Source organism: Podarcis filfolensis (genome assembly GCF_964270895.1).
Source record: "Podarcis filfolensis genome assembly, chromosome: 10".
Taxonomy (NCBI): domain Eukaryota; kingdom Metazoa; phylum Chordata; class Lepidosauria; order Squamata; family Lacertidae; genus Podarcis; species Podarcis filfolensis.
In genome coordinates, this window is record NC_139612.1 from 36,181,079 (window position 1) to 36,207,719 (window position 26,641).

Below are 26,641 nucleotides of genomic sequence, written 5' to 3' on the forward strand. Positions count from 1 at the left end.
CGTTCCCCCCGCCGGCGATGTCGCGGCGCGTCGGCAAGGCTTCCGCGCCGGTCCCCGGGCCGAACCGCCCTCTTCCCCCGGAGCTGCCGGCGGAGACGGTGGTGGCGCGGCTGCGGGCGGTGGCGCGCTTCCTGGGACGGATGCTTTCGCTGTGCCGGGCCCACACGGTGGACTTCTACACTCGCGGCCTGTGGGAGAAGATGGTGGCGCTTCCCCCGGAGGCGGTGCTGGAAGCGCTGAGCGGAGAGAGGCTTCAGCAGCTCCTGGAAGAGCCGCCTCTGCAGCGCCCCCTGGAGGAGGCCGCCGGTAAGCGCCTCCACGCTGCTTAGAAGGCGGCCCGCAGCGCATGTGGGCGGGGGTCTCCACTGGCTATTAACAAAGCATTTGCCTTTATTTTATTGCAATGGTACCTTGGTTCTCAAACTTAGTCCTTTCCGGAAGTCCGTTCCAAATCCAAAGCGTTCCAAAACCGAGGCGCAGTTGCTTTCCCATAGAAAGTAATGCAAAATGGATTAATCCGTTCCAGACTTTGAAAAACAACCCCTAAAACAGCAATTTAACATGAATTTTAATATCTAACGAAACCATTGATCCATAAAATGAAAGCAATAAACAATGTCCTGCAGTCACACAATCTATCAGTATGTGAACTGGGTTCCACACAGTCCCAGAAAGAAAACCAAAAAGCCACAAAAACGCAATATAAATAGCAAAAACAGACAGACCTTGGCATAACACTCAAAACAGAAGTGTAGCACTCAGAGCACGTTCGCAAACCGGAACACTTACTCCCAGGTTTGCAGTGTTTAGGATCCAAGTTGTTTGAGTACCAAGGCGTTTGAGAACCAAGGTACCACTATTTTATTATTTGTTTACGGATCTCTGTGCTCCGCCTTCTTCCAACAAGTGAACTCAAGGCGGCTTAGAGAAAGAACCCATTATTTATCGATGATCTTAACATAAAGGAAAGGAAAGGAAGTGTTGAATTGCAGTTAGATGCTTATACAGTCCGATATCTGTATGATATATTTACTACACTTGATCTTAGCCCTAAGGCCAAGAAGCCACGTACATGATATATTTGTGCAATGAATGGCATTGCTTGCAATGAGACATTTGAATTTATTTAAGCACATTGGTTCCCACACCCCCAACCGCCGTGGACAAGTTGAAGTTGTAGGGTTGCCATAGTTTGAAGACCAAAGAAGCGGACACATTTTCCGACTTCTGCTTTTAACCGTGGATCGCTATGACGGCTCTCATTTTACATACCCATGAAAAAGAGGATGTGTCCTGGAAAAAGAGGACATATGGGGGAAAAGAGGACATAAGGCAACACTACATTATCGTCTTGTCACACCACTTAATAGTATTCTGCCCATTTGTATAATATGGCAGATGCTGTGTAATTTTTAAATGGTATATTTATTGCTTCTTTTGTTCCTTACATTTTTGTTGTGTTACAGTTTGAATTCCGTAGAACACAATTGAAAATCAATATAAAAGAAGCAATAAAGATACAATTTAAAAATCAATATGAATGTTGATTTTTTTCCATCTTCAACCACAAATCCACAGAGATGCTGCAAACCCCCTGAGTAATGCTCTCAGACTGCAGTTTGGGAACCCCTGTGAGACTATATAACATATGTATTTATTATAATTGAAATTTACTATATTTGAAATAATATTTTTTAATGTTTTTTCCAATGGTAACATTTTAAACAACATAACAACTTATAATAAAACATAACCACAAAGGGAACAGTATTGGGGGGGGGGAGTTAACCAAAACAATAATATTCGAATTGGAAACATTGTTTTAACCAATTTTCTTAAAAAGCATAGTGTTGGGGCATGGTAAGCTGTAAGCAGTGGAGCCATGAAATGTAAAATGTACCCAGATATTTCTGGATAAAACTGGTGATCTTTCACAATTGCAGTAGTTGCCAGTAATCCTAGCTTTGCTATGCTACATTTTACTTAGGGCAGGAAAGAAATTCTGGATTCTGATTTGCAGTCTTAAACTAATGGAATCAAATTTGCAGACTAATCACATATGTCTTGCGTCCAGAGGAGATTAAATTATTTTATGACATTTATATCTCTACTTGATTTCCATTAATGGAACTCAAGGGTTCCCATGCAGCCTTCCATTCAGTCAATGACTACTAAACTCCTTCCTCAGCATGCATATAGATTTACAGTGTATAAAAATTTTGATATCCGACTGCAGATAAAGTAGCATTGGGTTTCTAGATAGCTGACTTGACAGCCAGACATCGGCATTTTCCTCAGCATGTGCTATTTAATGTGTTACTACTGCTTTAGCATTGTGCGGCCCATCCTAATTCTGCCAGATTATAAATTTAGATAAATCTTATTCTCATTTTCTCAGATAGTGGTAGGTGGAGTAACGTCAACTTTAGCCACTTACTCTCTCTTACTCTCTCTTGCGGCAGCACCATAAGCTGCTTTACCTGAAGACAGGAAAGTTCTCAAGTGGGAGAAGCCAGCTTTGTGTATTTCCAAACCAAAAAATGGGTGTGAGGTCATATTATATGCACATCTGGTTAGTGCCAGGACCAATTGCCATTTGGCTCCTCTCCCAGGAGCTTCTTTTCCTCTCCCCAGCCCATTCATTTTTTTTTTCTTTTGCACCACACCTATTTCTGAGCTTGTTGGCAGGCACTGTTTTATTATTTAAAGTCTGTACCATGCTTATATATTTTAGGTACTTTTAAAATGAAAGTACAGTACTTGAAAATCTCATTTAAGCCATTCTGAGGTTTCTAAAGGATGAGCTGGATAGAACTGCCGTAAATAAATGCAGATTATTTTTTACTTTCCCTCCAAGCTGCTGAACATTTCTGCCATGGGTGAAAGAAGTCTGCTTTTGTTTTTGAGCAGAGATTGCCCACTCCCATATCCCCCCGCCCGCCCGCTCTTCAGTTTTCAAATTTTCGCTTGCAAAAGGAAAGGAACAAGATGCTGACCTCGAAAAGACTAGAAATCAGCAATCCTTAACAATTTATTGACACTGTTGATTTCTGTTTTGTTCCAGCTGGTATTGTAGGAGCTCCTGCCATAACTGTAAATTGAAACTACAGATTAACTCAGTGTGAACTGGATCTAGCTGGTTTTTAACCCGCTGCCCCCCCAAAAGGCAGAAACAAATATATATGCATTTTGGAGTAAAGGAGTTATCCCTGTACAGTTACTGTATTTTTCACTCTATAAGATGCACCAGACCACAAGACGCACCTAGTGTTTGGAGAAGGAAAACAAGAAAAAAAATATTCTGAATCCCAGAAGCCAGAACAGCAAGAGGGATCGCTGTGCAGCAAAAGCAGCAATCGCTCTTTCCGTTCTGGCTTCTGGGATAGCTGCGCAGCCTGCATTCGCTCCATAAGACGGACACACATTTCCCCTTACTCTTTAGGAGGGAAAAAGTGTGTCTTATAGAGCAAAAAATACGGCAATTACAAAATTAATTGTATTTCCTTTTTTTACAGATAGCTGTGAGTTTTACAACATTTTCTGTGAAAATTCTCAGAGGCTGATCAACGTGCAGGCTTTTGCTCTCGCTGCTAAATATTACTCCATGCCAAACCTTGGCGTGTGTATCTCCTTAGAACAGATGCTAGAAGCACTAGAAAGGACACAGCAGCCAAGGTCAGGTAAGTTATAATCTTGGAATCTATTTTTATATCTCCTTAAAGCTTTCTCCTTCCTATTCACCTATTCTTGTTTACGTGCGTTATGACATTCTGGATTTCTTTTCTAAGCAATTCAGAAATCTTTAAAACTTACATGTAGCACAATCCTATATATGTCTACTCGCTGTCCCACTGTGTTACGTGAGGCTAGGCTTGCTCCCAGGTAGAGCTGGGCTAAAGATCTGGTAGAAACTTCTTCTGGCGCATTTAGGAGGCTTCATGAAGGGAGAACATCTTCCAAAGTTGGAGAGAAGGGACAAGCATCTGGTTTGGTGGAGGAGGAACGAGCACAACACAACACACGAGGTGATCCAAAGGCAAGTTAATAAAGAGGCAAAAGCACTTGATTCACCACAGGATGGATTTGATTGAAATCGAATCGATTGAAATCACGATTGAAATCATGATTGAAATCACTAGTCATTACGACTTGATTTAAATTATTTTTTTTACAGAAAGGCTCATTCTTGCAGATATAATCTTAATATTTACAACCAGATGAAGGTTTCATTTTTGGAATAATAAATTTTCAGAGTAGTTTTTACAGTTATATAAAAAATTTACATTGCATATAAAGCCTCATGCTACATAATTAAAAACAAATCCTTATTTCCCGATGAATAGCCTTTGGACTATAATGTAACTTAAATAGAAAACTATCTTTAGAAAGATTTTTCCTCCAAAAGCATTTTTTTAAAAATATATATCCGATTTTTTGTTTTGTTTTAAAAATCATTGATTTTTCTCCACCCAGATTCACCATAACTAAGTTCACACACACACACACACACACACACACACACACACGTTGATAAGGAAGGTAAGTGCATACAAATGCAATCCTAGTCATCTCTTCAAACATCATTACTGGGGCATCCTACTTTTTTTCTTTTCTTTTTTTGCAACAATAGTGTTCAAATTTTTGTTTATTAGTCATACGCTTGGCCGTGTGTGATTTCTTATATATTCCCATCAGAACATCTTTTTTCTTTTCTCTGAAGAGTTCTCTCTGAATTTCACATATCAAATGGCTTTTGGAAATCCTGTAAGTTTCAAAACTTAAGTTTCAAAACTGGGAGCTACTGCTCAAAAAAATGAAAGAAATCATAGTCACACTGAGCCAGCATAGTTAGTCACATGGTCCAGGAGGGCAGCCATAGTAATATCACATTTAGTGCTTCTTACGTCTAGGTCCCTCGTTTTCAACTTCACACTCAAATTTTAGCTGCCACTTGGCAATTGGGACCACTTTACCTTGCTTTATGTTTTACAACTGCTGACTTTCTTCCTATCTCAATGTGCTAAAACTTGCATAGTAGATACAAAACTCACAACCATTATAAATGGGGCACATAATTGTAAAATAATCTGAAACCGTAACAACAGAACAAAACTGAATCCAGAATAAGTTCCTTGTATTTAACAACATTAAAAGAAACCTATTAAGTTGAATGGAATTGCTTGGCAGTCACCTGGTGAGGCCAAATACCCAACTTCAGGGTTGTAATATGGTCTTTTTGTATGATCACTGGGACCTTTAAATGTAGAATGTTTTCCAGACATTCCTAGATTCATTTCTGTATTTCAGAAAAGAGGCACATCTGTTAACTGTTGAGAAATGTTCTTGAACAAATTGCATTTTTCGACAAAGAAATGTGCACAAAGAGAGGAATGTTATAACATTCAAACATATTGTTCTTGAAATTCTTTCATCTGGTTTTTATGATTTTCCTTATCAACATAAAAAGAAAAATATGTCAGAGATACTGCTTTGAAGAGCTACACAGTCTGCTTCAGAAATAACCAAAATAACTTGGAAACATGCTACCCACTTCTAGCATTACATTTACAAAAGTGTCTTTTTCCCTCTTAAAATTAAATTGCAGCTGTTTGTATATCTCAGAAGAGCATTGGCCTCATGAAACATCAATGGTGCTATGGAGTGCTTAAGCCTTTGAGAGGCTTCTGCTACCAAAGCATATTTAAACTGTTTCCTTCAAGTATCCATTATTTGTATTTTAAATTAGGAGTCAGGATTTCCCTGTACTGAAGGAACTCATATTTGAGCATGATAATTTGATGTTACTATTTCACCTTACAGACATAACATTATTGGCTGCTTTCCGATCAAAAGTTCAGTGCTCTTTAGAGGTCCCAACCAAAGAAGAGTGGCAACTCAAGTTGACAGAATATGCACAGCTTGCAGACTTAACGTATAGAATAAGAGAACAAGAAGAACATACGTTTAAAGAAGATTGGAAAAAGTTTATTGAATACAGTCAAACCTCTTCTTGCGTCCGCTTTCACTCGCGTCCATTTCGCCCAACGTCTGCGGCAAACTGGGAAGTAACTGGTGGGTTTGCTGCCATTTGTGCATGCGCAGAAGCGGGCAGTCACCGCCTGCGCTCAACAGCGCCTCTCCCAGCGACCCATTTTGACTTCCGGACGGGCCTCCGGAACGGATTGTGGTCATGAGTAGAGGTTCCACTGTATATGGAAAATAATGGTGTACAGCTGAAAATGCTGGCAGCATTAAGATAAATTCAACAATGCAAATAAGTTTTGATGAATGCAATAATGGAAAACTGATTAGTATAGTTTTTTGGTAAAATGTGCAGGGATTTAAGATATATAAAATGAACCATGGAAAGAGAGGAAGGGAAGTCATTGATATCTTAAGGATGTAAAATGAGTATTTGAAGTTGTAAAACAGAAAATTTAATAAAAATTATAAAAAAGGAGTTTGGTGCTCTTTCAGACTTTGTGAAATCAGCTAGGTGAGCAATAATTAATTTTAAAGCATCTGGTAAGTGCCTTTAATCTAAAAAAACAATGAACTTGAGGAGGAGCATTTCAGCGTATTACTGTTACTAACATAATTATGTAAGTGACTGTAGTGTGCCTTGCCACTATGGATGAATGCACATACAATTATTTGGGGGTATTGCAGTGGTTAGCAGTGCATTTAATGCAATTGCTGTCCTATTGTATGTGATTTCTTTAAATGAAAGATCTTCAGTAATACTACCCTTCAAAAATTATTCCAGCTGAATAGCCAGGATTGAAAAAGCCTGTTGTGCCAGCAGGAGATACTTCTGCATGCATTTTGTGTAGGGATTTCTGGTTTTCCTTCCCAACAGCAGCCTTTGAATCCAGCTTTGATAACGTTCCCTAAGCAGCTTTTGAGAAAATTCAGGGGCCTCTTTCTGCATGCATCTTGTTGGATCCCAGCCAACGTTTATGGGAAACCTAAACTTTAATCAATCTTTTCTTTTGACTACATCAAAATTTGATAGCAGAACACAAAAATGACATGGCTGGCTTCTGCCTTCTTTGAATTTTGTTTGTCAGTATTAATTTTTTGTGAGCTGATAAAATCTGCTGTATGATGACAGCTCTTGACCATACTGCCACATGTTTAAAAGTACAGCCCTTTTGGCAAGTCTCAAGATGGATTACTAGTATCATTGGGAAACAATGATGTTAACTCTTCATTCCTTCATTCTTTAATTTTTAATTTAGCAAGTCTGCATGAGAATTCCTTAGTAACTGTTTTGTCTTCTCCTGCTGGTTTTCATTGCATAGGATCTTAATGCTTTTTTTGTTATTTTCTCCTGTTTGTATTGGAAATTTCCCCTCTCTTGTTATAATAAAAATAATTTGAAAAAAGGAACAAATCAACATGGCGAACACTTTCCAACAAAATGGCCCAATGTGGGGTGTCACTGGCATTAGTTTTTATTAACAAGTTTTAGTTCTTACTATTTTGAATTATCTAATTTATTTAATGACAATCAATTGGTCCTAAGCAAAACTGATATTTACTGATAAGAATCAGTAAAATCAGCTGTTCAGAATTGGTGTATAATTGGTTGTGCATTTTCTTTAAAAAAATCAAACCCTTCTAATATAATTGCATTTTGTGTCAATCAGAAGTAGAGATAAAAACAGATGACTTCATGAACAATAAGAAGTCACATGAAGTGCAGCTGATGTCGGAGTTAGTAGACGGCATTGCAAAGTATTATGGCCTAAACCAGGTAAGAATTCTTATGATTTCATATTGTGTACTTATTTTAAAAAGTAAAGTCATACTTGTTCCAGTTTTGGACTTTAAAGCAAAGACCCATGGACTAGCTCCAGCCCCTTAGGGATAATAAATGTGATCAAGAAACCATTGATTTTAGATTCAGTTCTCTGCAGGTTTGATCAAACACTTCAACAAGAGTCAGAAGCCAGAAATGTGGATGTAAAAACTAGACATCAGGACCATGGACAGAGTACAGTAGTCCAGCTAGAAAGCAGGTACGCTTAGGTATAGTTCTTGTGCTTTCAGGAGCCTGTTGAATATTTGGGGACTGTTAAAGGGAAGGGACTTTGGACTCAACATGCACTCCCACAGGCAGAAGAACCGTAGGCAATACTGCTACTCCCATGACTGTCCACTGGTGTACAGGGGACTTCCAGGTCAGGAATAGGCTGTGCGGGCTATGACCCTGGGATGTTTCCTATGGCGATTGAAAATGTACCTGTTTCCCCAAGCATTTCCCTGACCATCAATACCAGTTCCTGGCATTCCTGGTTATCGTGATTGATATTTTAACTTGGTTTTATTGCGTTGTTCTGTTGCGATATTTTGTTTGAGCGTAACCCTAGGTATGTCTACTCTGAAGTGAGTATAGCATTGCAGAGCCAGTGTGGTGTAGTGGTTAAGAGCGGTAGTTTCGTAATCTGGGGAACCGGGTTCGCTTCCCCGCTCCTCCACATGCAGCTGCTGGGTGACCTTGGGCCAGTCACACTTCTCTGAAGTCTCTCACTCACCTCACAGAGTGTTTGTTGTGGGGGAGGAAGGGAAAGGAGAATGTTAGCCGCTTTGAGACTCCTTCGGGTAGTGATAAAGCGGGATATGAAATCCAAACTCTTCTTCTTCACTGTAAAATTAGACAACCGTCTGTGTGGTTTGACATCTGATTGCAGTAATTGCAGAGTTGGAAAAGGTTCAGAAAAGGGCAACCAAAATGTTCAGGAGGTTGAAGAGACACCCCTATGAGGACAGGATGCAGTGTTTGGGACTTTTTGGTTTAGAGCAGGCATCCCCAAACTCGGCCCTCCAGCGGTTTTGGGACTACAATTCCCATCATCCCTGACCCCTGGTCCTTTTAGCTAGGGATGATGGGAGCTGTCGTCCCAAAACAGCTGGAGGGCCGAGTTTGGGGGTGCCTGGTTTAGAGAATAGGCAAGTAAGAGGTGACATGGTAGAAGTTTATAAAATTAAGCCTGGCCTGGAGAAAGTAGGTAGAGGAAAGTTTTTCTCCCTCTTTCATAAAACTAGAATTTGTGGGCAATCCCTTGAAGCAGAACGTGTTACGAAAAAGGAGCAATGCTGCTGAGTGCTCCAGATGGCTGGAAAGCCAAACAGGATGTTGATGTTTTGGGACTGTACCGTGGGAAGAAGGGACAGTCTATTATGTGCACTGAGCACCGGATGTTAGCTCAGAGTGTCACATGACCCTGTACTGGAAGTACATGGGTGGAGTTATTCTCTCTCTGCAGCTGGGTATCAGAGGGTGCAGACATGTTGTTCTCTGCACTGAGGAAAGACAGAAATAAAGGCATGTAAATACATTTCTGTCTGTCTCTTTCCCCTCCCTGGGGATGGCAGGGAGTGAGGGAGGAGGAGTGGCTGTGTTCTTCTTTCACGTTTGAAGAAGGATCGGCCGATAAAGACCTCGCCTTGTCTTGCCGGGAGTCGTTGACGGGGGGGTCAACATGGAATCAAGCCGGGCACCTGGAGAGTGGCCAAATTCCTCTGATTGACAAGGCTTGATTCCACATATGGTAGCAGACGCTGCTGGTTATCTGATCCATGGGAATCAGCATGAGAGGTGAGAGGTTGATGAATCGTGTGCCATCCTCTGCACCAAGGAAAGAAGATAACGTCTGCAATTGCAGCCAGAAGCTGAACAGACGGCTGGCCCCAAGAGGGGGTGTTTTCCAAGCAACGGAGCCCCAAAAAGGTATGCTGAATATCGGGCTAAAAGTGTGAATGCAGAATGATTTATTCTCTGGTTCACGAGAGAGCTGCGTTTGGAAAAACAAGCTCTGAAAGAAAGGCTTGCATACCAGAAATTCCTGTGGTGAGATAAGGATTCCCGTCCCGGGGAAGGTTGCTAAGCAACGTCAGTCGGCAGTGGAAAACTACTGACACCTGGGGCTGGCTCAGTCAGAGCTGGGAAAGCGAAAGTTTGTTTTGACTTTGAGCTTGGAGATTGCCTGCCTGAGAGAGAGGCAGAAAGAGAGCTCAAAAGGAGCTTTTGGATTTTAACTAGCTCGAGAGTGGAGAGCTGAGACTTGAGTTCAGCATGGATGCCAAGAAGGGGGGAGTGCCCCTGAGTGCCGTGGTTCAGAATGAACACGACAGGCTTGCTGCACTGGAGGTGAAGGACAGGGGGAGGGAAGAACGGAGTTCTAATTCCCCCACTGTTGTTGCTACTGGAGAGAATGCTGTAGCTTTGAACGTTGTCCGATGTTACAATTGCGGACAGACTGGGCATCTTCAGCGGAACTGCAAGAAGCCACGCCAGCCGAAAGGAGCGAAGGGCCGCTCAGCAAAGCCTGAGGCAGCAGGCAAAGGTCGTACCAAGTCTTCGGTGAAACCTGCAAAGGCCCTGATGGCGAAAGGAACCACGCCAGATGTTGGGAACGCGTTTATAATTGACACTGGATGTAATTTTCATATGTCCCCGCACAGAGGACTCTTTTCGACGTTTAAGAAGCAAAGCTTCGCTGTGGAACAAGCCAACGGTCAGAAGCTGGAGGCGACTGGGGTTGGATCTGTGTATCTTAAGAGTCTGAACTTGACAATACACAATGTTTACTTGGTTCCTGAATTGAAGTTCAATCTGCTGAGTGTTTCGCAGATTGCAAAGAAAGGACTGAGAGTGTCCTATGATGATAAGAGCTGCGAGATCTTCAAAGATGGAGAGTTATATCTTTCTGCCAGACAGAAAGGTGGACTGTATTTGTTGGACTTTGACCAAAGTGATTACATGGAATGTAATTCTGAGTCTAACTTGATTTCTCTTGCAGGTGTGACCAAAACGAGCGCCAAGAAGGTGGCCAGGGTCGACAGAGCGTTTCAGCGGGTGTATGCTGATGTGATTGGTCCTCTAGAACCATCTAGAGGCAATGCAAGATATTATCTTGTGTGTGTGGATCATTTCTCTAACTTTGTCTGGGTTTATGTGTTAAAGAAACCACAGGAAGCCTTGGAAAGGTTTCAAGAGTTTTGTGACAAGGTTAAAGACATGCATGATGCCAACATTGATTGTCTTTTGACAGATGAGAAGCAGATTTTTCTTTTACAGGATTTCCAGAGGTTCCTGCAGAAGAATGGGATAAGACACAAGATTGCTGTTTCAGCGGAAGCGTGGAACAGGGGTGTCTGTGTACGGGTGAACAGAGAATTGCAAAAGGGGATGGAAGCGCAATTGCTTAGTTCACATCTGCCACATGAGTTCTGGGCGGAGTCACTCATGTCGTTTTGTCATGCATGGGTGAGAAAGGTTTCGAAAGAGTTGGGAAGTTCTCCTTTTGAGAAACTGTTCCAGAGAAAACCTTCTGTTGCCCATTTCAAGGTTTTTGGGTCTCATGTGAGGACAGAAGCTCCAGGTGGAGTAAAGAATGCCAGAGGCATTTTTGTGGGATATGAAAAGGGTCTCTACAGAGTAATTTTGTCTGAATCTGGTCAGGTGATTCTTACAAAATTTCTAGAGAGCGCTCCTGAAAAGGAGAGAGTCATAGTGCACACATTTCCCACAGAGGACGATTCAGATGATGATGATGATTTCACAGAGTACAGTGGTACTGAGAGTGATGACACTGATAGCTCAGAGAGCTCAGTTGTCACAGTCATTGAGAGGAAATCTCACACATTGGATAGACCTTCACAGGTGAAGGTTGGACCACTGTTTACTGTTGGAACTGGTTCTCCTAAGAGTCCTGAGACAGAACCAGTGAGCAGAGAGGATCAGCACCTCATACGCAGGTCTGAGAGAGTCACAAAGGGTGAACCACCCAAAAGGTACTCAGAAGAGTATGCTAACTTAGCTGTTGCATGTGTTGCTGTTGTAAACAACCGAGGACAGGTTGGAGCTGTGTCTAAGTCAGAGACAAAGACACAACAGAGAGTTGCTAGCCAAGGTAATGCAGATGCACTCATTCCTTGGAAACCAGACAACCAGAGAGGTACACTGGGGAAACCAGTGGCGGGTAGTTCCAAGGGTGGAACTGAAACAACAGGGGAGTGTTATGTGTATAACAACTGTTTGTTTTCTTCTCTGGATCACGCTATGCATGCCGCAACACGCATTGATTCTTTTGGGGGAGGTTGTTACGAAAAAGGAGCAATGCTGCTGAGTGCTCCAGATGGCTGGAAAGCCAAACAGGATGTTGATGTTTTGGGACTGTACCGTGGGAAGAAGGGACAGTCTATTATGTGCACTGAGCACCGGATGTTAGCTCAGAGTGTCACATGACCCTGTACTGGAAGTACATGGGTGGAGTTATTCTCTCTCTGCAGCTGGGTATCAGAGGGTGCAGACATGTTGTTCTCTGCACTGAGGAAAGACAGAAATAAAGGCATGTAAATACATTTCTGTCTGTCTCTTTCCCCTCCCTGGGGATGGCAGGGAGTGAGGGAGGAGGAGTGGCTGTGTTCTTCTTTCACGTTTGAAGAAGGATCGGCCGATAAAGACCTCGCCTTGTCTTGCCGGGAGTCGTTGACGGGGGGGTCAACATGGAATCAAGCCGGGCACCTGGAGAGTGGCCAAATTCCTCTGATTGACAAGGCTTGATTCCACAAGCCTGGAAGAATCAGGAGAAAGCACTTTTTCACACAGCACATAGTCATAGCTGTCAACTTTTCCCTTTTCTTGCAAGGAACCCTATTCGGAATAAGGGAATTTCCCTTTAGAAAAGGGAAACGTTGACTGCTATGCGCATAGCTAAACTCTGGAAGTCACTCCTACAAGAGGCAGTGATGGCCACCAGCCTACATGGCTTGAGGAGGATTAGATAAATGCATGGAGGAGAGGGCTTTTGATGGCTACCATCCATAACTTCTATTCTCTCCCTTCACTGATAGAGGCAGGAATGCTTTTGAATACCAGTTGCTGGAAACCACAGGAGGGGAGAGCGCTCTTGTGCTTGGGTCCTGCTTGCAGGTTTCCCACAGATATCTGATTGGCCACTGTGAGAGCAGGATGCTGGATTACATGGGCCATTGGCCTGACCCAGAAGGCTGTTCTTACAGTCTTAATTGTAACCCAGACTTTCCACAATTTGCACTGAATATAAAATAGAGACTTGGAATGCCAATAAAGGTATTTGTATTGTATTGTAAAATAGAGGCTGTTTATGATTAAACGTTTTAGTCAATCAATGCATTGTAATATTGCATTGTTTGCTCAGAATTGCAAATCCCTAATACCCCCAAATGGCCTTTTGGTTACACTGGAATAAATATGGGGGGTGGGGTGGATAAAAGCACTCCCTGGTTTTAGTTAATGGAAAAAATGCAAGACTTTAGGAGAGATTTTTCATATTGGATTCTTTTCAGCCCTTCTCATAAAAGTATGCCAAATATAATTAAAGTGTAGCACTATGAAAAACACAAACACATGGTTTACAACAGTACATATCTTTTTAAGAGGGTTCTTTTTAAGAGACTCCAGTCTCTGCCCTTAGTTTCAACTTTTTACCTGTGATGTATAATGGGTGGTAGAAGATACTGTGATGGTATGGTGGTTGGTTGTATAGCAAAATTAAAGTGCATACCGGCATACTTATTTTGAAAACTATTACTTTCGAAGTTAATCAACCGGTTTTTACAAAAAGTAAATAAATCAAGTTCATTGTCTATTTTAAGAATGGCTGCATTTTGGATGCCTTGAGATTAAAAAAAGGGATCCTGTGGTCCTCTGGATGTTGTTGGTTTCCAACTCCCATCACTCGTAGCCAGTGTTCAGAGATCATGGAATTACAGTCTTCACAACATCTGGAGGGCCACAGGTTCTTCATCCCTGTTTTAGATGAAGAAAATCTTTGTAATAGTTTTTAATATTACACAGAGGCATAATCTAAAAGAAATATAAAACCTTTTCTCTACAATAGCATTGAATTGTGTTGGGACCAAGTCAAGTTGTTGTTTTACATGTAATTTGACGTATTTTGGAAAGGACCTCCTGGCTTAGTTAGTGCAGATGCAAGCTAATAAACAAGAGGCAAGAATAGTATCAGGACCCATAAATGGATATCTTTAAGCCCATTTCATTAGTTAATCAAAGCCGCCTGGTTGCCACAACCCCCTGGTTACTCCCACGCTGCTCCCAGTGATATACAGGGTTAGGGAGGATTGTGTGACTATGCACCACACTAGCAATGCACCCTGTAACGCAATAGGTTTTGCTAGTATGTAATTGCACGGCCCACCAACAATAGTCCTACCCAATTCTCCACGTGGAGAAGGAGGTTGTGGACTGTGTTGCTAGCCCCATCCCCGATATCATGCATGGCACTGACTCTGATGCAGTTTGAAGGGACGCGGGTGGCGCTGTGGTCTAAACCACTGAGCCTCTTGGGTTTGCCGATCGGAAGATCAGTGGTTCAAATCCCCACGACGGAGTGAGCTCCCATTGCTCAGTCCCATCTCCTGCGAACCTAGCAGTTCGAAAGCATGCCAGTGCAAGTAGATAAATAGGTACCGCTGTGGCGGGAAGGTAATAGCATTTCCATGCGCTCTGGTTTCCATCTCAGTGTTACGTCGTGCCAGAAGTGGTTTAGTCATGCTAGCCACATGAGCCGGAAGGCTGTCTGTGGACAAACGCCGGCTTCCTCAGCCTGAAAGTGAGGTGAGCACTGTAACCCCATAGTCACTTTTGACTGGACTTAACTGTCCAGGGGTCCTTTACCTTTACCTTAGTTGTACGTTGGATAGTTGTACGTTGGTACTGATGTTTGAATCAGGAAAGCTTTTGAATAAGCAACTTCTCGTGGATGGTGTGGAAATCCAGGAAACAGAGCGATAGCCATTCATGATGTTGAGGGCAGGGTGAGTCGTGCAGTTCTTTGGTTCCCTTCTCTACTCATAGGGTCAGATTCAACCAAGGAGGTCCACTGGTGGAAGCCTGCACAAGGAATTCTGCTAGTGCATTGTCCCCCCTCTCCATCCGTGTCCCCAGGGTGGGTGTGTTGGGAGAACGTCCAGAACAGCACATAGAGGAAGGAGCGGAAGGAAGCTGAAATTCTTGTGCTCATTGAATTCCTCCCAAAGCTTATACATATGGAGAGCATCTAGTTAGGTCTTATTTGGGCAGAAGATGCAATCTCATAATGGTAGCAGCCTTGCTCTATGCAAATAGAACCTTATTTGAACCGTTATGACTTGAAGTGTCTTTAAGAATCAGTTGTCCTGCTGTAGCAAATGATTGCCTTTTCTGGCTCCTCTCTGGGAACCATTTTTTTTCATGAATGAGAAACTGCAACTTGTTGAATGATAGAGACTTCCCCCCCCAGCCTGGTTTTCTTATGGTACATTTCAAAGACAAAATCATGTACACCATATGCTTGTGTTTGTAAATGTTCTTTGGCATTTACCAACACTTCCAGAACATGCAGATAGTCTGCTAGGTTTTAAAAGCAAGGCAGTGATGAATTATGCCTTTTCAAATACTGGCAACTCCCTGTTTGCGTGTTCTGGGCCATTGTGTGCATCAGTGGTCGGGCATAACCCGTTGCGCCACCCACCCCATTCCACCTTCTTCTGGGGTCAAAAGTGATGCGTGTGTTGGTGATCATGCATCAGTCAGATGTGTGCAGAATGGTTACCGCCTGTAAACAAATGTTAATTAGAAAAGACCGAAATGTACCACTGATATATGGCAAAAGGCTAAAGATTCAGAGAGCAGACTAGGGGGATAGAGTCCATTCGCCAGGCTCAGCCCCAAGGCCAGCAGTAAGGGGCCTGCTGGGGGGCGGGGTACGAGGCAAAGGCCTATCCCAGCTGCCGGCTCAGTTGCATTCCCTGTCTCACATGCTAAGTAAACCCAGCTTATGTAATTTTTAATAAAAATTCACTTCTAAAATGTTTCCCTTGCTAACTAAGTTGCAGGGAATCTTGTAGCTTATAATGAGATAAAAAGAAAACGAATATAAACTATAATAGCATTAAAAACCATTAGAATAGAACATAGCCCTCGATAAAGCTTTTTAAGTTTGGTCCTTTTAATATCTGTTGAATAGTACACATGCAGCCAGCTTTTGGGTTGAAGCTTTACTTCTGACTTGCCATTAAAATGTTTTGCCTTGTTGCATTAAAGTTTTTGCCTTGTTGCTTACAAGGACTGTATTTGGACATAGTATTTAACCCAATAAAGATTTCATTATGTCTTGGAACTTTCACTTTTAATAGTTTATTCTTGGCATTGCCTTTCCAAGTTGAGTCAGTGGTATTTCAGTGGGGATTAGCTTTTTCCAATGTGCTTAGCATAACTTTCATTGCACTTTTCAAAGGGAACACAAATGTTCATTAAAAATGTATTGTGTTGACGTACATATGTGATTTCCTTGATTAAAAAGTTGAGTAGAAATGGCTTGCTGAGGTAGCACTGGCAATTTGACAGACACTAGAGGTCAGTAAAGGACAATCCATTATTGTTTTAAGCCTAAGCCTCAAGTTCCTCTCAAAGAAAGGTTGAACTGCATATCGAAACCACAGCAAAGGTGTTGAAGGATCAAAGAGATTGTAAATTACATTAATATAGTGTGTTACGTTTTCACCAGTTGTTGGGAAATCATTTCATAAATTCCTTTTGTCATAGTTGTAGATGAGAATATTTGGTGTAGATTTCACATGCTTGAGAAGGAAAGAGAGAATGTTCCCTCTTCTCTCAGACCTTTGTCTATATAAAATGGAAGATTGTGGTATGAGATGTATTTTTGTATATGGAAGCATCAATCAGTTTCCCCCTTTGTAAGTTCTGTCCATTTCAAATACTTGCATTTTGTAATATTGATAACCATTCTTTCTATAGTCTGAGACACAATTTTAAGTTTCTCAAACGAGGGTTGATCTTCATATTTGATAGAGAGCTTTTTTGGATTCAAAAGCACTTCCATAAAAAGAGTGAGACATTCATTTTAAAATTCATATTGGAGGCTCTTTACCTGTCCATGTGACTTTTTGTATATTCTTAATGAAAGCTAAACTGAACATTAATTCAAATAAGAACTTATTTAGCAGAGTGAAAGTTACTTTAATTGACCGTGTTTTCTAATGTCAACAAGGTACGGTAGAAGTATACGATAAAAAACAGATTATAAGCACACACTTCTCAATAATAGCAGGAATGAGCATGGGGAAATCCGCTTCCTGGAAGTCTGGGAGCAGCTCTTTCATGGAGATGAAAAGCTCAAAATGAATTCCTCTGGGCTCATTCAAGTGATGTTTTTCTCCCAGAATCTAACCTAGCCTGGGACCAGGATTTGTTCTCCATTCATTCTGAGGATAGGTGAATGAATGAACCAGCCAGGACAAGAGAGCTGGTGTGTAAGAAGGGAAGAATATGTATACAACCTAACCTTAGCTGTGAGTTCACTAGAGGGTCTTGGGCAAGCCACTGCTCTCTTAGCCTCAGCTCACCAGCTTCGATACTGGGCCTGTGTTCTAGTTCTGTTCTCTAAAGGTTTATGAGATCTCTGTCTCTCTCTCACACACACACCAATTGGAACAACTGAAATATGATATTGAAATGCTGTTATTAAACATCATACTGTGCTTGAACGTAATGCTTCCCCCCAATGCATACACCCACTTCTCCTGAAATTGAAGAGGTTTAGGGAGGGAGCACCTGAGCTCAAGACCTTCTCTTTGTCATTCCTAAGGTCCTAGTAAATTACCCTTTTGGGGGAGAAATTTGCAGACCAAATACGAATTCTTAAAGACCTGTTTCCGAGTCTAGGACATTTGAATTTTAAATTACTGCATTTTGACATTATCAGGTAGTATAGTTTTATCTTGTGCTAACCTCGAGAGAGATATAAACGCTAACAGAACTATTTAAATCACAGGACCTACACTCCTCCCCCCCCCCCAATTAATTTTATGGTTTATAGTTGCTGCCTACAAATAGTATCTGCTACTTTTAAAAAGTTATTTTTGTTATCTGTGTTCTAGGTTATTGACCTGGGATCTGGAAAAGGCTACCTGAGCTCCTTCTTGTCATTGCAGTATAATCTGAAGGTTTACGGAATTGATTCCTCAAACACAAACACCCACGGAGCTAATGAAAGGAACAGGAAATTGAAGAAACACTGGAAAGCCTATCAAAGGCGGGGAAGAGCAAATGTCAGAGAGCAAGTGTTGGAAGAGGCAAATGAAAGGCCACAGCAAGATAAAGGGAAATGCAAAGCAAATATCAGTGAAAAGCTCTTAAGTACTAATAACAGTCTTCAAAGTCAGGCCCAGGTGGCTGCTCCAGATTCCATTCTTTTTGAAGCAGCTGATGTTTTCACAGACTCTGATAAGTGTATTACTAACAAACAGTATGAACTTCACTCGGGGGCTCAGCTGCAGCCCGAAGAGAGCAACATTCCTGAAAATGTATTCCTAAGTATTCTGCCTGCTGACGCTGTGGAAACTGACTGCTCAACCAGAAGTAATTGTAGGGAGCTCTGTGAAGAGGAGAAAGAACGAAGGAAGATGGCTTCCCTTAAAGAGAAAGCAAGCCGGTCAAAAGAAGCCAACGTATATTCTCCATTAACGTCATACGTTACTGCAGAAACAGAGCTGCGAGACATTGTTGAAGATCTGGAGGTTATTTTGCTTGTTGTTATAATCCAGGTTGCTTGTGAATAAACCCATTCTGCTATTACTTTTACAGTCCTGCTAAGAGACAAGCAGACTGTGTTTCCTTGCTGGTGCCACAGAGCAAAGTCTATCCTCTGTGGCCAATGTGGAGACGTATGCTACTAGCCTCTCAGCTGGCTATTAATAAAGAAAAAAAGTTCCTTTTACCAAGTCAACTGGAATAGGAGTGGTCTTTTCCTCCTATGTTCCCTCCTACATAGAATTCCTGGTCTGGTCATCACTGTAAGGCAAATTGTGAAGTAGAACTCTGGGCTACTTAACCTCATTTGTAAAATATTTTCTGCTACATCTTTATAACATTTTTTTTTTAACAGCACAGAGGAAATAGAGCATGGGATCCGTTTTATAATGACACCATTGCTATTATTTAGAAGTGCCACACTAAAGGTTTCATAAGTACAGGCTTAGCTAAGTGGAGGTTTGGTTCATAAATGGAAGTTCCTTGCCATTCAAATTTCCTTGATCTGTTGTTCCCTATATCTAAACATGTTCATATAGCCTGTATAAAGTCACTTTCCTTAAACTTCAGGAACATATTTTGACTAAAAATTCCCTTTATTTAATTTTTTTTGTGCTAATTTTACAATGTCCCTGAATTATCATCTCACTTTATTAACTAATTTTATTAATTTTGAAGCTTGAAATATTTCATGTCGAGAACAGTGGCAGACAGGGGGCTGGTGTGCTGGAGCTCACCCAACCTCCCGAGAGCTAAGTGGCTGCTTTTTACAGCATACTGCCTGGGTGTAAATATATTCAGTGTGGAAACATCTTCCCAAGAGACCTTAATAAATCCAAGAGGCCTTAATTTCTCCATTCTCTTCCACCTATAGGTAGGAGAGAGCTGGAGGAATAATGCAAATGATCTTTGCCTCGTCACATACATAGTGGGCTTTAAACTTTGCGGTGTATGACAATTCACTAATGGTGAGCTCAATTCTGAACATGTATTATTTCTATTCTGTTCCAGGACTGTGTAATGGTGGGGCTACATACCTGTGGTGATCTTGCTCCGAGCACCCTGCGACTTTTTACTGCTAAACCTGAAATCAAGGCAGTTTGCAGTGTCGGCTGCTGTTACCATCTTCTGTCAGAGGAGCATGAAACTCAGGAAGGTACAGGAAGCCTTTTCTACCTGAGTCCTTTTTACAAAAAAAAGTTTAATTAATTCTTCTATTGACTCATTTCTTACTGCTTTTCATTATGACTTGTGGAAGACTCACTTCTGCATGCCCTGTGGCTTTCCTGTTTTGCCACTCTCTTTTATATTTGTAATATTTGGTCATAGGCTTATTAATACAGAATGCTTTAATGTGGTTATAAAGACAGCTGTTTTTACTTGGCTTTACTTAAAAATATGTGTTTTTGTTCATCATTATATTTCCATCCACATAACGTTTATATCAGATTTTGCCGTTAGCAGTGTACCCATAACACCACACTGATTCATTATACAGTGAGTTGTGCATTTATTCGTTTGAAAAATTTATTCCTTTGAAAATACTGTGGCTGTGTACAGTCATAAGCCAAGTTGGGAGGAAAGCGTTAGAAGATTATGATGTCAATGTGCTTGCCACTTAAACTGGTTTAACCTCCTTAAGTATGTAAATGCACAAACAGAGAAGTTTAATGGGTTTGTAGATAACAGCACACTTGTATAATTAGAGAGCAATTAGTTTCAGAAAATTTCATTATGGGAACAGAATGATTTTATATATGTATATACCTTTCCTTAAACATGATCTGAAATAGGAAATATAAAACTTACCCAGAATTATCTTGCAGATTACTAAAAAAATAATAATGCTTCAGTATTACAGTAAAGAACAACCTTTGGCTTTAGATTTCAGACACGTTTGCATTAGTTTAGTTCACAAGACCCATTAGTTTACCACAATGTGCATGAGCCATAGTGAGCTTAGAGTTTATGTATTCCCCATCTCCAGTCTTCCTCCTGTGTGACCGGGAGGAGTTTGGAAGCTTTCGCAGCTTATCATATCATCTGGATCCAGAACTGTTGCTATGTAATCTTAACTATGGTTAGTTTCAGCATGCCAGTTTTTGTGAAGTTGACTTGCTTGAAGCATAAATGTGAATTCTAGAAGGGTAGTTGTGTTAGCTTCCTGTAGCAAAAGATTATGAACTTTAGCATTTCAATTTATTGTGCCATAAGCTTTTATGTCCAAGGATTGCTTCCGTTGCTGATTGTACTCAGAGTAGAATCACTGGTGTTTATGTGGTATGACAAGGTTAAAGCACATAAAAGTTTTAAAAATCATATTGTCAGAAAAGCACTATTAAATGTCTGGGTTAGATATAAAGACTTGCTGGAAAACAAAACTCCAAGGTGGCTGCCGCCAATGGAAGCTAAGGCAGTTAAAAAGTTAAATATGGAGTCCAAGTGGCCAAGATACTGGGAAATTTTGGAAAAGGAAAGGGACAAACTGAGATTGCAGAGTTTTGAGAAATTAAAAGGGAAGGTGAGAGACTGGTTGCATTATCATCAAATAAATGAAGCGTTTAAACTGGACAGTAAAATTGGCTTCCAGGTGGAAAAATCAAAATTGGAGACAGAACTGTTAGAACCCAGTACTAAGAATTTGTCAAAAATGTACAATTTGCTGCTGAAATGGAATACACAAGATGAAACGGTTAAATCGGCCATGATTAAATGGGCTCAGGACATTGGTCATAATATTTTGTTTGCTGATTGGGAAAAGTTGTGGACCACCGGGATGAAATTTACGGCATGTAATGCCTTAAGAGAAAATATTATGAAAATGATATACAGGTGGTACATAACCCCAGTCAAGCTTGCAAAGATTTACCATTTGCCTGATAATAAATGTTGGAAATGTAAAGAAACTGAAGGTACATTTTTTCATCTTTGGTGGACTTGCCCGAAGATTAAGGCATTCTGGGAAATGATCTATAATGAACTTAAAAAGGTATTTAAATATACTTTCCCCAAGAAACCAGAGGCCTTTCTCTTGGGTATTGTCGGCCAAGGGGTGTTAAAGACGGATATAACTTTCTTTATGTATGCTACAACAGCAGCTAGAATACTCATTGCGAAGTACTGGAAGACGCAAGAGTTACCCACACTGGAAGAATGGCAGATGAAGGTGATAGACTACATGGGCTTGGCAGAAATGACGAGCAGAATCCGAAACCAGGGAAGAGAAGCAGCGCAAGAAGAATGGAAAAAATTTAAAGACTATTTAAAGAAATATTACAAAATTAATGAAAGTTAGAATGATGTTGGACTGGAAAGTAAATGGTTACTATTAGCTATGGTTAAGACAAGGAGAATAAGGAAGACTAGTCTAAATTTAAATTAAAATAAGGGAAGATTTGCTGAACAATCGATAAGAATTTGGAATACAGAAAAGGGAGGCATGAGGAAGTCGGGGAAGAAAGGTATAAGAAATTAGGATATGAAATGATACATGTTTTTTGTTCTGTTTTTGTCTTTGTATGTTTATGTATGTTGTGTTTATATGGAAAAAATAAAAATATTATTAAAAAAAAAAGAATCACTGGTGTTTATGGACAAGACTAACTTAGTCACATTAACTTCAGAGGGTGTTATTCAACACTGCAGCTCCTTTGGTGCAGAAGACCTCGGTGTGCACAATCAAACTTCCACTCCTGGCCCCTCCAGCATCCTACATGCCCTCAAAAAAAATTCCGGAGGGTTGGGGGACCCTCTGGAACAGATTTTGGGGGCACTCAGGGTCGGAGAGGAAATGGGAGACAGTGCACATGTTGGAAGGGGTGATACGTCACACACCAAGATCCCAAACCATGGAGGGCTTTAAAAAGAAAAACCAGGACATTGCATTGGGATTGGAGAAGATAAAATATTGGGCTCATAATACACAGTTCTAGCTAATACTTTAGCAGCCATATTTTGTACCAGCTAAAGTTTTGGGCTCATTTTCAAAGGCAGCTCCACATCCAAGGCATTGCAGTCATCCAAACAAAGGTGACATGTCACTGGAGCCAGGTTATCGCTTATAACACAAAGGTGACTTCAGCCTCTAGTGCCACGGACAGACCATTGAGCCACCCCTAAACAATAGGCCTCCACTTTTAACTGCTCTTGAATCGCTAGAGCTTCATATTAGATTCTAAATCCATGGCATGTTGAAAGATTATTTGGCTATGATCCAGAGGACAGACACACACAAGCCCATTGAAATCAATTGAGCTATACATGCTCAGATTTAGATTGTGTTCCTTGTTTGGAAATTCGGTTCCATTGACATGTAAAGGAGCTGCACATTCTTTTAGAAGCATTGTTTGATATAGAACTTGAGGTTTTTTTATGTCTGACCCTCTTGAAATGATGAAAGAATCTACTTCTGTCTCCCGCAATATCAATCTAAAAGCAAGAGACTTTGATACCATGGCAACTCATAAAGTGCTCCAAAGGAAAGATCAAAGCACTTGATTTCATTTCCATACCATCTCTAAATATTGCTGTATGGCACATGTTTGCATTGTTTGAATCAATTTGTGAGATATGTGAAACATGGCTGTAAAGGAAATAACAGATGTTTTTAACTAATATGTATACTGAAACATTTAAAAATCATTATCTTATTAAATTTCACTATAGCTCTCTGACAGTCCGCCCCCCTCAAGTGACCAATTCAAAATACAGAGGGGTTTTATTGAAGAAACAGTACAGAAGAATTTCAAAATTCCGGTTTCAGTCTTTTTCTTTTCTTTTCTTTTCTTTTCTTTTCTTTTCTTTTCTTTTCTTTTCTTTTCTTTTTTGCCCCTTGAAGCATACATTAAAATAAAGGTGTTTCTTCACTGAATACATGAACGCCAGTATTTTTATTGTGTCTTGAAAGAGTACATAGATGCTCCAACTGGAACTATCGTTGGGTGGGCTCTCTGCAATGATTTTTTTTTATTCATGTACTGAAAAATATCCAATGCAAATTACACTATTCTCTGGAAAACCCATATCCGTGTTTGTGGATTGTGTATAGCTATATTTGTCATCTTTATACGTGAGAGTTTTGCAAAAAGAAAAGAGAGCTTTATAGCCATCCAAAGCAAGCAGATGATCGAGGCAGCGATAAGCAGAGGAAGAGTTTGTGTTAATTGGCTAGACGTACTTTAGCTTTTAGAAGTACTTTAGACGTACTTTTCCCAGTAGTGATGTATGGAAGTGAGAGCTGGACCATAAAGAAGGCTGATCGCCGAAGAATTGATGCTTTTGAATTATGGTGCTGGAGGAGACTCTTGAGAGTCCCATGGACTGCAAGAAGATCAAACCTCTCCATTCTGAAGGAAATCAGCCCTGAGTGCTCACTGGAAGGACAGATCCTGAAACTGAGACTCCAATACTTTGGCCGCCTCATGAGAAGAGAAGACTCCCTGGAAAAGACCCTGATGTTGGGAAAGATGGAGGGCACAAGGAGAAGGGGACAACAGAGGACGAGATGGTTGAACAGTGTTCTCGAAGCTACAAACATGAGTCTGACCAAACTGCGGGAGGCAGTGGAAGACAGGAGTGCCTGGCGTGCTCTGGTCCATGGGGTCACGAAGAGTCGGACACGACTAAACAACAACAACACTTTAGCTTACTTTACAACAGCTTTCTGGAATAAGCGTGTTTTGAGGAGTGACCTGAACAAAGTAAGGGAGTTGGTCACACTGAGTTGTCCTGAAGGACAGTTTCAAGCAGTTTTGAAGTGGGTGTGGTGGCATATATGAAGGAGCAGGAGACTTTTGGGCAACTGAAGCATGATGCAGCTGGATGTGTGAAGGGAACAGTTGTGCTGGAACATAAAAGTAGGGAGATGGGGATGAGGCCGTGAACCATTTTGAATGAAAGAAGCTTGTGCAGGGTGTCCAAGAAGCCAGTGTGCGGATTAGAGGAGGGATGTTAACATGATCAGAACAATGCTAGAGGTGGATAATGTTGGTAACAAGAATGCTTGATGGATGTGTGTTGGTGGAAGGTGGATTGTAGTCATAGTTATTTACCGGGGGTGGGGCGGGGACATTAAGGGTGAAGGGCGAATAATGGAAAATGTGGCACATTTTCTAACTAAAAAGTCTGAAATCCACCTACGAGTATGGCGTCAAAACAGTTGCATTTCTGTTCTGTAGGTATTTAATTAAATCTTAAAAGCACTACAAGATTTGTATAGACTTTCACCTCAGCTAAAAAATGAAATACATATGAAGGCTTGTATAGTTTGGTGTCTTTATAGCTCCCAACACCATCCTTTAAAAGGATATTGCATTAGTTTTAATGCAGAACGCAATACACAAATGGTTGTAGAACATCTTTTAAAAGTGATTTTTCTATAATCTCAGAATGAATGCGGACAAATATTTCTGTGCTTCTTGGTTTTCACCCAAGTGTGATATTTAGTGCTGGTTGGTTGTGATCCCATCTTCTTATTAGTAAAACCTGTTCAAATGCACAGACCAAAAAAAATGCCGCTGATGTAATCTTCCCAGTTCTTGTTCCATTTTGAGTGACGTTCTCAGTGGTATGGTTTCACAACAGCATCCTTGACAACTCTGGACAGGGGCTCAGATTGGAGAATCCTCTAGAGCAGGGTGAATCTGTCAATAAAACAACAAAACGAGCTCATAACGAAATAATATAATCTGCCTCCCATGTCCTGTAATGGTGGCTGCTCTCTGAGTATGAAATATACCCAGAGCCAAATAAAATAAAGATCTAGAGAAACCTGCTTCTAATACTTTAGAAGTAGATGTGCATAATGTTGCCATTTGGGAGCCCCAATGAAAGCAGGGTTTCACTTTCAGTACAACTTCTGTGCTGCTCAGCCATCTGTTTTATGCCTAGACTGAAGTGTTTTTAAACAACTTAAAGAAAACTAGTCCATTAGCACTTGTCATGGTATTGTTTTTAATATATTTCTGTATAGGATGTGTGTGCCATAGTGTCCCAATCCCAGTTCTCATAACTTAAATACTTAATATTTCAGCGATAAGAAGTCACCTTTTCTGTCTGAATGCATAATTACAGTGATTAATTGCTTACACTTAGTATGCAAGATCTTCTAACAGACCTGTCATATTACTTACCCATTCATCTTTTTCATAGAAAACATTTTGTGTCTTCCAAGCATCGTTTCAAAATCTCTTTCCTTTCCCATAACTTCTCTTTATATTTGTGTATAAAGCAGCTTATTTAATGTATACGTGTGTGTGTGTGTGTGTGTGTGTGTGTGTGTATGTATATATATATATATATATATATATATATATATATCAGTGCAATAAACAGAAGAAGGATGGCTAATGGGTCTTTCCTATAGGAAGGCCTATTATAACTTTTTGTGTGGCGTGGTCTTAGCCTCTGGGTTTTGAGAATCTGTGTTTGCAGCACCAAAGTGTCCTTCTTGGGGTGTAAGCCTGGGCAATGCATATGGAGGTCCTGGGCTGCCCAGACGACAAGACCCCCCTCTTGGCATCAATGATGTGGTCCAAAGGAAAGCAGAGCAATATGTTTGGCACCAGCTTGGCTCCTAGAGTTGCTGGAAGGAGATGTACAAGGAACTATCCTACCGTCTTAGGGACTCCACTCCAGATTTGTGTAGGGTTTTATTCCTTAGCCTTTACTTTTCCCGAAGATGTCCCACAAGTACAGATTGTTCCCTAGGATTTACTCCTGAAGCCTTTCTCACCAATGGGTATAGCTGCAGGACCGCAGAGGTTTAACACCAGAGCTTTCCTTCTCTTAGATCAGCTACCTTCCCAGATTGATGAAACAGGGTGGTAACAGAAAGACTCATAAACAGTGCATGTCGTATGTTCCTCTATGGCTTTCTTGACCCAATCACTGGAATTCAAATAGCCCTAAACTTAGTCCGTGTATCTTTAGGACTTCTCTAATGTTATGTCATGAAGGTACTGTGCCATCTGGGAAGTGATGCATGCCACTCATTTGTGTTTGAGGCTGAGGTGGTGGTTGAATTTTATTAGGCCATTC

General features: G+C 40.9%; 1 protein-coding gene and 1 long non-coding RNA gene across 3 annotated transcripts in view; both read left to right on the forward strand.

Annotated features, from left to right (window-relative positions):
• Positions 1-17: 17 nt before the first annotated feature.
• METTL25 (methyltransferase like 25) overlaps positions 18-26,641 on the forward strand; it is a gene marked incomplete at its 5' end in the record, with an annotated part of 53,305 nt that continues 26,681 nt past the window's right edge. The window contains 5 exons of one of the 2 annotated variants that reach the window (XM_083573357.1): positions 18-306; positions 3,516-3,680; positions 7,653-7,759; positions 17,953-18,591; positions 19,616-19,760. In XM_083573357.1, coding sequence (XP_083429483.1) covers positions 18-306; positions 3,516-3,680; positions 7,653-7,759; positions 17,953-18,591; positions 19,616-19,760 — 1,345 coding nt within the window. The remainder of the gene's footprint in view (positions 307-3,515; positions 3,681-7,652; positions 7,760-17,952; positions 18,592-19,615; positions 19,761-26,641) is intronic. The other variant, XM_083573358.1, reaches the window with a different exon arrangement.
• Positions 19,820-24,646, forward strand: LOC310743266. Its single transcript, XR_014538917.1, has 3 exons — positions 19,820-20,884; positions 22,203-23,359; positions 23,459-24,646. It is a non-coding gene; the product is annotated as an uncharacterized lncRNA (long non-coding RNA).